Raw genomic sequence first — 12,186 nt, forward strand, 5'->3', positions numbered from 1 at the left:
TACGGCAAGATGGCGGCGCCGGCGGGGCGGGCCGGGGGCGGACCTGGGCGGACCGCGCCTCGTCGGGAGGCAACGCGGGGTCCGAGGAGCGGTGCAGGAGATGGAGGGTGGTGAGCGGCTGCTGTGAGTAACTGGGACCAGGCAGGGCTGCGTCTCCTCCTAGTGCGGTGACAGGGGACACACACCGGGATCTGCAAGGGGGACGCTGGTGTGGCTCTAGGAACGGCTGTCTGGGCCTGGGGATGGTGCTTTGGCGCTGGGGTCCTGCACTGGGGACACTCGCGTGACTCTGGGAATGGCGATCTGGCACTGCGGGGGCCCCGGGGGTGGTGCTTTGGTGGCGGGGTGCCGTACTGGGGCCACTGGTGAGGCACCGCCGTGGCCCTGGGGTTGTGGTGCTGGCACCGGGGTCCGGCACTGAGGTCACTCTGTGGGGGTCGATCCTGCACTGAGGAGGCACTGGGAGTGCTAGTTCTGCACTAGGAGGGATCAGCAGGGGCACTGGTGCGGTAGCGAAGTTGCTGGTCCCACGGCGGAGGTTCTGGGGACTTTGTCCCCGTGAGCCCCGCGGTTCTCGGGGTTCCCCATCCCGGGGCCGGTCGGGCTCCAGCAGCCCCTCGGTGATGACACCGCGACGGGGGTGCTGGGGACGCGTGGCCCGGCACAGGCAGGGGCCGGGGCCGCCGGTGGCAGGACTGCCCGCGCCCGCTCGTCCCGAACCTCTCCAGGCGGGAGCAACTGGTGGCCCCGATAACTTAATCTCACGGGCCCTGGGCCGGGCATCGCCTCTCCCTGGGGAGGGCCCCGCAGCCCCCAGCAGGAAGAGGCCCTGGACTGTGGTGGGGAGAATTTATCGCGTTTGTCACAGCTGGGCCCAAGCCCTTCCCTGCGGTCACCGGCTGGGGAGTGGGGACGAGCCGCTGGCCATGGCATCCCCTGCCCCAAACCCCTCGTGGGTGACAGCCTGTACCTGCTCCTTCTCCCGTAGTCCCAAGGGCTTCCCCAAGCTGAAGAACGACACGTTCCTTCGCGCGGCCCGCGGGGAGGAGACGGAGCACACCCCGGTGTGGTGCATGCGGCAGGCGGGCCGGTACCTGCCAGGTGAGCCGGTGGAGGCACGTGGGGTCGGCGAGGGGCCCTCAGCATGCACCCGGTAACCCTTGTGCTGGTCCCTTGCAGAGTTTCGGGAGACCCGGGCGGCGCAGGATTTCTTTGCCACTTGCCGGAGCCCCAAATTGTGCTGTGAGCTGACGCTGCAGGTGAGCGTTCCTCAGCAGGGTCTGTGTGTCTCCCTCTCCCTGACCGGACAGGGATGGGGAGAAGCCTTGGGTCTGGCTTCCCCAGGTGGTGCCAGTAAATTGTTCAGCGCTTGGAGACCCCGCTGCCTCATGTGCTTGTCCAGGCCCTCCGTGGGGAGGGGTCCCAGCCCCTCACTGACACTGCCTCTTCTCCTCTGCAGCCACTCAGACGATTCCCCCTGGATGCTGCCATCATCTTCTCTGACATCTTGGTGGTGCCCCAGGTGAGAGCCATGGCCAACGCCATGGGGAGCAGCCGCTGGGAATGGGGCAGAGTTCAGACGCCCCATTCCTGCTTCTTCCATTCTCACCTGTCCCCAGGCGCTGGGCATGGAGGTTGTCATGGTCCCCGGCAAGGGACCCACGTTCACAGAGCCCCTGAAGGAGGTGGAGGACCTGCTGAAACTGCGACAGAAGGTGGATGTGACCGCGGAGCTAGGTTATGTCTTCCAGGCCATCACTCTGACACGACACAGCCTGGAGGGCAGGGTGCCCCTCATCGGCTTCTCAGGGGCACCGGTAAGTGATGAGGCTCCTCCATGTGGGTTTCCTTTGCCCTCCTGGGGTAACACCAGCCATGACGCCTCCAGATGCGGGTGCTACAGGGCTGTGTAAGTGGGGGACATTCAAGGCAGGAGCAGCTGTGCCTCAGGCTCTGAGGTGCTCACAGGTCCTACCTTCAGCAGTGCGACTGGTGCCTCATGTCTTCTTTCATCTCCATCACCCTCCTCACTTCTCTCCTGCCTGCAGTGGACACTCATGTCCTACATGATTGAGGGTGGCGGCTCCTCTACAATGTCCAAAGCCAAGAGCTGGCTCTACCGGCACCCCGAAGCGAGCCACCAACTGCTGCGGCTGCTGGCCGATGTCATCACTGACTACCTGGTGGGGCAGGTGGCTGCTGGAGCGCAGGTGTGTCCTGGGGTATGGGGACAGGGCCAGGCAGGAAGGCAGGGACTGGGGACAGGGAGCAGAGAGGGTCCAGCTTCTGGGTGGAGGAGGGAGAGGAACTGAGGTGTTGCTCTCCCAGCCCCATGGGAAAGTAGTTGAGTTGCCATCCCTGGAGGTATTTGAGAGATGTGTAGTTGTGGCACCTGGGGATATGTGGTGGTTTGGCAGTGCTGGGTTAACTGCTGGATTTGGATGATTTTAAAGGTCTTTTCCAGCCTAAATGATTCCATGTCTCTGGCAGGCGCTCCAGCTGTTTGAATCCCATGCAGGGCACCTGGGCCCAGAGCAGTTTCAGGACTTTGCCCTGCCATACATCCGAGACATCGCCCAGGCTGTCAAGAGCAAGCTGAAGGAGGAAGCGCTGCCCCTGGTGCCCATGGTGAGTCGGGGCTGCCTGGATTGACCCTGGCTGCTGGAGAGGGGTATATCCCCTTGTACCTGCTTACCCCAGTCTGGCCCGTGGAGAGGGGCCTGACCCATAGCAGAGCTACTGCCCCTCTCCTCCCTCCCCAGATCATCTTTGCGAAGGACGCGCACTACGCGCTGCGTGACCTGGCCCACGCCGGATACGAGGTGGTCGGTCTCGACTGGACCATCCGGCCCCAGGAAGCTCGGTAAGAGTTTGACAGAGCATTCAGGTGCTCCTCTGCCCTGAGCCATCCCATGGCTGCTCCAGAGGAGGGTGGTAATTGGGCCACCATGCTGCAGCAACCAAGGGCTGCACTGAGGGGTCCTGGGTGCCCTGTGGTGGGGGCTGCAGGCACCTGGCTGCCCTCAGCCTCTGCACCACGTGCAACAACTCACAAGCTTCCTCCCGGCTGCAGTGCACAGATAGGGAAGGATGTCACCCTGCAAGGGAACCTGGATCCTTGTGCTCTCTACGCACCCAAGGTGAGCCATGGCCATTTTCAGCCACCGGGGCTAGTTCCAGCCTGTTTTAAAGGCCTTCTGCCTCAATTTCCCCACCTCCACTGCTGGCTTGTGTCCCAGAAGTCCCTTAGGCTGGCTGGGGACTGGGAAGTGGGAAGTATTTTGGGAGGGATGGGTCTGACATGGTTTCCCACGGTGCCTACAGGAGAAGATTGGCGAGCTGGTGAAGAAGATGCTGGAGGCTTTTGGGACCCAACGCTACATCGCCAACCTGGGCCACGGCCTCTACCCTGACATGAACCCTGAACACGTGGGTGCCTTTGTGGAGGCCGTGCACGCTCATTCCCGTCACATCAACAAGCACAGCTGAGCCTGGGGCCTTGGGGATAGGACTCTGGTTTGGGCACAGTCACCCCAAGTAGTGTGTTGTCACAAGGTTTGCTCCAGGCTGGGCTGCAGCATTAAACCAGCACCTTCTCTGCAGCAGCCGTGTGGCTCTGGCTGGGGGGACGGGGAACTGGATGGCCCTGAAGGACATGGGCAGTTGTGGCAGGCAGTTAGAGGGGCATGTGGGGTCAGGGGGAACCCCTGAGCCCCGTCCTGTTGGTCAGAATGGGGAAACAGGTGCCAGCGCAGTGGGATTGCCTCTCCCTGCCAGGCTGCACAGTGTCTGTGCTTGCAGGAGAGGATGTGAGCCCAGAGCACACTAGGCATCTCCTGGCACTGTGGATGCACTCAGCTCTGCTAGGGAGAGGCTGCCTGAGGCTGGCAGGATCACAGGTTTACAGCATGAGCAGTGCCTGAGTCCTGCTCAGGTGGGAATAGGCAACACGATGTCAACCCAGGGCAGCCCAAGGGGGGGGGGAGACACAGCAGGACTCATCTGGGGGACCACCAGCACCCTGCCACACTGGTTGGGATGCACCATGGCCCTATTACCACCATCACCTTCCTCCAGCTCCCAGAGTCTCTCTACGACCATTCCACCAGTCCTGGAGTTCTTCCCCCATGCATACCTCCTCATCTCTCATGATCCTCAGAGGCAAGCTTGCCTGGGGCTCAGCAAACCCTGCAGAAAGTAAACCAGGAACCTTGAGTTATGACTCTCTGCCACCCCATCCCACACTGCAGCACACTCACTGCAGTCCAGGCTGGCTGCAGGATGGATCGAGACGTGGGTGCCAACACTGCTGTAGCTGGCACGGATAGGGCAGTGCCTCCAGCATGATCAGGGACCTGCTAACACCGTGCGTGGCAGGGAATCGCACCCAGAAGCAGCCAGGATGCCTTGCCCCTGCTCCATGCCCCCACAGGAGCTGGGTACCACAGGGAGCAGCGACACTGCCTCCTCCCCGGGGCTCTGCCCAGCAAGCGTGGTGACCCCCTGACTTCAGAGAAAGGCAGGAGAGAGACGGGGGGTAACGTTCATCCCTTTTATTATTAAACATCAGATGAAGAGGTCGCACACACACATACACGCACGCACGCAAAAAAAAAAAAAAGGGAAGGAAAAAAAGAGAGAAACAGACTGGTTGAAGACCGCTATTTCGGTGGCGACAGAGACCGAGTACAATTGGTTTCCTGGCCGGAGTGCGGACACAAGTCACTTGCCAAAAAATTAAAAGTCAAACCAGACAGCAGATAACTAGCCCACGTTCTCTAACTACAAGTCACCATCCAGACCGGCCCTGGTCCCCCAGCCCTCCCAACCCTCGGGCAAAGAAATGAACCAAAACCGAAGGGCCGAGCGTTGGCTGCACCACGGAGCTGGGAAGCAGAACGGTGTGGGGAGGTGACGTGGCTGCACCTGCCCCCTCCCTCCCCGGGAGCCAGGCGGCCCTGGTGCCCACCCGGGCACCTCACACCCTGCACCTGCCGGGAGACCGCTGCGTGCCAGGCGATGGGCTCGCGTCCTCCAGCGCCAGCCCCACATGTGTCCGAGCGAGCATCGCCCCGAGTCCCTTCCTTCGCTGTCCTCCAGCGCTGGGCTGCTGCTCCTCCTTCCATCCGTCCGTCCGTCCGTCTGTCCCAGGGCTGTGAGTCGAGCAGATAGTTCGCCTCCCCCCCACACCCTTCTCGCTGCTGACAATGCCATGGGAACCTGAGAAACGTTCGCGTGCCTCCTCCTCTTTTTGTCTGTGGTTTTGTGTAGTTTTTTTTAAATAATAGTTATAATAATAATAACAATAATAATAATAATAGCAATAATAAAAATAATCGCCCCAGCCCACAACAATTTCAAGTATCCCCCAAATAAAAGACAGAATTATAAATAATTATAACTTTACAATTTAATAATTGACACATATACTATAGTATTTACAGTATCATAAATGCTTTTTTTTTTTTTTTTGTGTTACTTTTAGTAAGCAATCCCTGAGAACAGTTACTTTTACTTGTTTTTATTGAAGTATCTTCACAAATAGAGGAGTTTGCATGTCTCGGGCGGGTGGGAGAAGCGCTCTGCAAAGCCATCGCTTTTGGTGACGCATGAGGTTCTAGTGTCGCAGGTTTCTTTGCTCGCTTTTTTTTTCTTTCTTTTTTTTTTTTTGTTCTTTTTTTTGTTGTGTTTTTTTTCTTTTTCTTTTTTTTTGTTAAATTCCCCATGTTAAGTTTAAAGATTTTTTACACTTTGCAACCTTCGTATCCCTCCAGCGACCGCGTCCTTCAGGAAAGAGGTATTAGATTTCCAGGTTAGCTTTTGGTATTGGCAAGGGAGGGCAGGGGGCTGAGTGAACCATCCTTTTTTCCCCGTGGTTGCCTTTTGGTTTGTGCCCAAGGAATCTCTGGATCCTCTCAGTGTGTGAAATGGTTAAATCCAAGAAAGAATAACATTAAAAAAAAAAAAAAAAAAAAAAAAACAAAGAAAAAAAAGAAACAGAAGACCAGAACAGAGCAGCCTCTGCCGATGGGGGGAAGGTGATCTCCACTTTCCTTCCTTCTTCTCTCCCGAGTCCCCATGCTGCGGGCGGACCCTGCCAGTGAGCACGGCAGGAGCCGGGGCTCACCCAAACCGTTCCCGCACCAGCAACATCAGTTTTTTCTTGCCCTTGTAGATTTGTTTGAGATTGTCAATGAACTGGGCGAACTGTATGTGCCCGTCCTGCGCCAGGAGGAAGGTCTCCCTGGCCTTGCTGAGGAACTCGATGAACTCCCCGTAGTGCCGCGGGCTGATGTGGGTGAGCCGGGAGTGGGTGGTGTTGATGTAGGCGCTTATCGTCGCGTCCAGCAGCTGTCGCAGGGGGGCTTTGTCAGTGGACATCAGCTTCCCCGAGTTCCTGCGGCCAGGGATGCCGGCCAGCCCTGGGGCTGTCATGGTGCAGCGGCGAAGGATGTCCGAGAGCACCGTGGCACAGTGCACGCTCTTCACCACCAGCGGGATGATGGCCGCCAGCTCGTTTTTGCCCAGAGAGTGGCTCAAGGCGCAGGCCCAGAGCACGTCGTTGATGGCCGGGTGCGTGTCCTGGTTGTAGGCCAGGTTGAGATGCGTCATGGCCAGCGAGGCCAGTTTGAAGGCCCGGAGCGGGTAGCCCCGGTGCTCCATGTAGCGGGCAATGGTGAAGAGCTGGGTGTAGGTCATGCCGGTGGAGGCGGCGTCGATGACGATCTGGTAGGCAGTCTCGAAGGCAATGTGGTCCTTCTCGCAGAGGGTCAGGGCAGACAGGGCGCAGTTCTGGGGGTCCTTCATGGCACACTGCAGGGCCAGGGTGCGGGCGCAGCTGGCCAGCTCCTCCCGCTGTGGGTAGTCCAGGCTCAGGCGCAGGATGGTGTTGTGGGACATCACTGTGGCCGCCACAATGCTGGTGGCTTCCGTGGGAGTGAACAGCGAGTACCAGCTCTGCAGGATGCTCACCAGGGCCCTCACCCCTGCAAAAAAACACTGTGGTCACAGCACAGCCCTGGAGCCTGGCTCAGTTCACAGGGCTCCTCTGAGACCTGAAAGCCAGCCCACAGCAGTGCTGAGCTGCTGCCCCTGCCTCAACAGGGACAGGCAGAGGCTGCCCTGTGCTGCCACGCTGCAGGGCACAGCAAGCACCGCTGGCCAGGACCCATCCCCGTCCCAAACCCAGCCACTGCTGCAGCCCCAACCCCAGCTGGTGCTCTGAGGTGCACTCAGTTACCCAGGAAGAAATGGGAGACCCAAGAGAGCTCAGATACCCAGAACTACAAATGGCCCTAGGATTTCCATGCCCACTCCCACCACATGTGGGCCAAATCCCCCCAGCACAGTGAGGCACTCACCCACTTCGGTAGCACATGTCACCAGCCACCTCACCATCTCCCGCCGCCGCCAGTTGAGGGTGGACAGGGTCATCCGCATCACCTGTGAGGCAAACTTGGGGTGAATGGCTGCCCCACACGGCTCCAGGGAGGCCACCAAAAAGAGTAGTGCTCCTCAGAAACTCCCCTGGTCCAGCTGGCTACCAGCTCTCTGGTGCTGCCTCACCTCCACCCAAACCACAGTGAGCACAGGGGCTTCCCAGGGCTGAGCTCCCCTGCTCAGGACCATGCAGGGATCAATTTACTCATTCCACAGGGAGCACCCTGCTTGGTGGAAGACCTTCACCAGTGTTGCTGCCAGAGCGTGTGGGGCAGAAGGGCCACCAGCATCCCCAGCACTATCCCGTACCTGGAGCCCCAGTTCCAGCGCCACATTGAGCAGCGTGGTGTCAGAGTTGCTGTCAGCTGGCGTGGCGATCTTGAATGCATCCTGAGCCAGCTTGAAGATCAAGGAGGAGGAGTGGATGTTCTTCTGGATGGCCTCCAGCACCGTGCGTAGGCGCAGCATGTCCCCTGTGTGCAGGCAAGAACGGTCAGATGGCTCAGCCTTCCTCCACCTTGCCCTTGAGCATCACCTCCTGCCTGCACCACCTTGTGAACAGTCCCTTCAGCCCCTCTGGACACACAGGGATGCTGGATCTGGCCCTGCAGTCCAACAGTCCAAAATGCACCATCCTCCCCAGGAGGTGACACATCCTACAGCATCCACCCTCACTCAAGTTCATCCTCTCATGGAGAGGACAAAAAACTCTGAGTGATCCCAGACATGTCCAGGAGTTTAAGCTGACATTTCCAGGCACCTGGTTGTTCCACTCTGTCCTCAAGTTCAACAGCTGTACAGCTGCCTCTTCCCAGGAAAGGAGGGGTTTGGGGAGATGCCCAGTACTGAAAGGCTGCAGAAAGGTCAGTTTTCATTCAGGAACATTAAAAAGAAGAAGAAAAGCTGTTTGCTGCACACATACTGCCTTGCCCAGTAAATCCCTTCCCTATGCAAGGCTGTGCTGGGGTCACCCAGACTCTCACTTGTTCCTGGATATCCCAGATCAGGCAAGCAGCTCTTGCAACCAAGGCAGGCTGAGCTACGCCCAAAGAAGGGGGTTCATGGCACTACACCAGTGATGCTGTGGGTTTCCTGCCACAGGAGGTCATGGGTGCTAGAAGGATACATGATGGCACTGGGAGACAGGGCAGGATCTTGGAAGAGGGACCCATCAAGGCATATTAGTATCATGATCCTGCATCTAAGCTTGGGGAAGAGGGACCTTTGGGGTGTGGGCAGAGCAGAGGTGCCAACGTGCCACACCAGGTCTCTTCATGTTCCTACTCCCAGAGTCGCAGACCGAGCAGATGAACCTCATGCAAAGACAACCAAATCACGCACAGCAGTGTGAAAAACCCAGCGCTGCACCTGGACACGCAGAGACATCTCGGGTGACTCACAGCTAAAGATATCGCCTGCCGCCCACCGCAGCCGCTCGCACCGCCACCAAAATCCAGGCCTCCCTAAAAATGGCTCGTGGGGGCGCAGGCAAGAGGGGCTGCGAGGACGCAGGATCACATCAGGACGTGCTGCAGCAGGGGAACACCCCAGGAAGGGCACAGTGGGAAAAACAGATGCAATCCAACAGCTCCATGCCCCTCATTCCCCATCAGGCACTGGAAGGGAGAAAAAAAACCTAAAGGATAAGCCAGGTACCAGCTCTCCATCAAGGCACTGCAAGTCAGGGGCAGGACACCATCAGCCCTGGAAAAGCAGCCTAGAGGAGGAGGCTGGAAGGAGAAAAGAGGCTGCCAAGGCAGCGAGGCTGGAACTTTCTGACAGCTCATTTTCCTTCCGTCTCATTGGGAAAAATCTTCCCCATCAGGCTGGCAGTACCAGGACTACAGTGGGCAGTGGTACCTGCTCGGCCCACTGACCCTCATGGGACGCAAGGCTTCCTTGTGGGGCTGGTTTCTGGTCAGAGGGATGTTTAATGAAAAGCCTGTGCTCGCCTTATCATTGTGCCTGGCAGGAACTGAAGAGGCCCAAGGGACCAGTGAGGAGGTGTTTCACGAGCCCCTTGTGGCTGGGAACAAAGTGTCCCACCCAGCACGGCTGATCCCATCTTCAGCCCTGACAAAAGCCACTTGTGGTTTGGTGCCCAGGGAGGTCTTCTCCCTCCAACAGCCCATGCAGGATCATTACCACACGACAGGAAGAGACAAAGCAGAGGTCAAAGGATAAGCAGCTTCAAACTAAACCATGGCATGAACCCACGACATGCCTGGCAGGGCTCACTAGCCTGGCAGCTGACTGTGCTGCAGGGCAGACATGGTCCTGCATCACCCAGGACATGCAGCACTGTGGTTGGCATCCCTGCAGGCTTGCCTGCACCTCCTGGGAAACTCCCATCCTGCCCTGCTGGAGCATGAGCCCTTTGGGACAAGAACCCCACGGACTCCGCTGGGCTGTTCCATGGCCAGTTCACCACACCTTGCCCATAGCAGGCTGCCAGTGGGTGCTCGAGGGAGCAGAAGCAAGACCTCCCTCTTTTCCTCCAGGAAAAACCCTTCGATGCCCTTGTGCAGCACTATCCCATCAGCTCTGCCCCGGGGCTGCCCTGCCACCAACCTTTGGCTGCCGTGAGCATGGTGGAGGCCAGCTCGCACTGCTGTGACTCCAGGTGGCCCAGGGTGAACCAGCGCGGGTACCTGCTGGGCACCACCGACACCAGGTGGTGGGGGTGAGTCACGTCCCCGGACGGTGCTGTGGTCTCCAGGACAGGCAACCTGAAGGGCAAACAGGAGAAGGAAACATCAGACCCCAACCCAGCCCCCGAGGTGCTGCCAGGGAGAGGCAGGGGCTGCCTGCAGCGACGCCTTTGAAGGCATCCCGCTGCCCTGCATGTGTGGGGCTGCTGAGGCTGCGTGCTCAACACATGGGCACCGGGATCAATCTCAGGCCGACTTGAAAGGAGGAGAACGACCCGTGAAGTGATTTATAAACTTGTAAGGGAAAGCACAGACCTCAGGAGAAAGACGAAAAAAAAAAAAAAAAAAAAGGAGAAGAAGTAAAATCCCTCCTCCCTTCCCGCTCCTTTCATGTCAGAGCACCCAGCAGAACTGACTGTATCATCTGGTTCTTCTTAAGATGTTTGGTTATGATCAGAGGCAGTGGCACGTTTCCCCAGGGCCTCCCCAGCCGGGTTAGGTTACCTGCTTTTGTAGGGATAGCCAAAAGCCTGGAAACCCCAGGGGAGAAGCCTAAGGAAGGGGAGCAGGAGTCTTGTGTTGCCAGCCGTGGTGACAAATACACGTTAGCTTTTAAACCCCTGAGTTGGTGCTGGTGTCACTGACTTGATGGCTAGCTGAGGCATGTAGGAGGGAAACTGTTCCCCCAGATGTGGAGAGCATCCAGCTGTCTCTGCTCTCCTCACCTGCAGGCTTGAGGTAACCACAGGGCAGCAGAAGCCCAACCTTTCCAGCCCAGGTCAGAGACATCCCAACACAGGGAGTCCCAGCTGGGAGCAGGGGATGGGCACTAACAGATGGTGAAGGAGCAACGTGCATCCCTAGGGCACTTAGTCCTGTTTGATGGCCGGAGGTCTGGCAGGGCATGGTGCCCCCACACCCCACAGAGGCCCTCCACTGCTTATTAGCTTTGGTTGTCCTCTGGTTGTCCATTTCACTGAGGAAATGCTGCATGGAGATAATGCTCTGGGCCAGGACTTTTAATGGTGTGACAGGGAGAGAGCACTGGGATGCTCTAGGGTTGAAACTCCTTCAAGCATTGACTTGTTTGGGAAATTCCAGCCTTTTCAAGACCCATCCAGGCCCTGTCAAAACAGTGCAGTACACAGGCTGATGTCTGAAGTCTGTCATGCACTGGGAAGGGAGATAAGGCAGCTCTCAGCATCAGCTGTGTCCCCAGTCCCAGAGACAGAGATGGGATTTAATGGAGAACACAGTGCAACTGTGTTCTCCACCTGGCTCTGTGACATCCTGGAGCCCAGGGCAAACCATCCACCCATCTGTGCCAGGATAACAGCCCTTCTTGCAGGCAGGGAGGGCTGCAGGGTGCCCGAGGCCTGGCAGACAGAAGGCAGACGACAGCCCTGTGAGTGTCTGGGACCTGCTCCGGCAGAGGATGCCCGTCATAGGGACAGGCAGGTGGTGGTCCAGCCTGGGGCAAGGGGCTGAGGTGGAGAGCTGGACCAGCAGACATTATTGGATCCATGCATATATTACAGATGGGGCTTATAAAACAGGAATCACCCAAAAAGAGAGCAGGAAGCTTTTTGCACTGCTGCTGTGCCCAGGTGACCCTACACACTGCACAAGATCCCAAGGGTGGCAAGCTCCAAGCCTGTCTCCATTCCCATCCCTGCTCTGAAGTTGCAAAGCATCCCAGCTTCCCACTGAGCACAGGAGAGAGGCAAAAAGGGGGGCAGAGACAGAATTAAACATGCACCAACCTCATGGCCCGCAAAGCCAGCTTGTATGCCAGATCTGCATCGTGGGGCAGCAGGGCAGAGAACAGGTATTTGGCAAAGGTGTGCATGGGGACGCTCTCACGGTGGATGACTTCTCCCAAGCCGCTGAAGGGACCACCTAGGCAGAAGCAGAGCCCATCAGCCATAATTAGCACAGCAGGATCTGTGGCTGGGGTTTGCACCACCCCGAAGCTCTGAGGATCTGCTGCCCTGGCATGTTATTACTCAAGTTAGATCCAGGGCTGCTCTTTCCTTTTCTGAAGAAACCTTTCAGGTCAAAAAGCCTCAGAAACTGAGGTGCTTAGCACCCTTCT

The 12,186-nt window shown here is 57.9% G+C and overlaps 2 protein-coding genes across 2 annotated transcripts in view; one reads left to right on the plus strand and one right to left on the minus strand.

Annotated features, from left to right (window-relative positions):
* The first annotated feature begins 42 nt into the window (after window positions 1-42).
* On the plus strand, window positions 43-4,743 carry UROD (uroporphyrinogen decarboxylase). Its single transcript, XM_050306913.1, has 10 exons — window positions 43-123; window positions 989-1,101; window positions 1,180-1,259; window positions 1,460-1,522; window positions 1,620-1,817; window positions 2,049-2,210; window positions 2,491-2,628; window positions 2,763-2,863; window positions 3,074-3,140; window positions 3,325-4,743. The coding sequence occupies exons 1-10, from the start codon at window positions 101-103 to the stop codon at window positions 3,487-3,489; spliced, it is 1,110 nt and encodes a 369-aa protein (XP_050162870.1). The 5' UTR covers window positions 43-100; the 3' UTR covers window positions 3,490-4,743.
* The window catches only part of ZSWIM5 (zinc finger SWIM-type containing 5), a 98,447-nt gene continuing 90,799 nt past the window's right edge, over window positions 4,539-12,186 (minus strand). The window contains 5 exon segments of the mRNA XM_050306904.1: window positions 4,539-6,986; window positions 7,362-7,443; window positions 7,750-7,913; window positions 10,012-10,169; window positions 11,855-11,990. Coding sequence (XP_050162861.1) covers window positions 6,124-6,986; window positions 7,362-7,443; window positions 7,750-7,913; window positions 10,012-10,169; window positions 11,855-11,990 — 1,403 coding nt within the window. The 3' untranslated portion in view covers window positions 4,539-6,123.

Source organism: Myiozetetes cayanensis, unplaced genomic scaffold, assembly GCF_022539395.1.
Source record: "Myiozetetes cayanensis isolate MyiCay16 unplaced genomic scaffold, myiCay2020 scf12, whole genome shotgun sequence".
Classification (NCBI taxonomy): domain Eukaryota; kingdom Metazoa; phylum Chordata; class Aves; order Passeriformes; family Tyrannidae; genus Myiozetetes; species Myiozetetes cayanensis.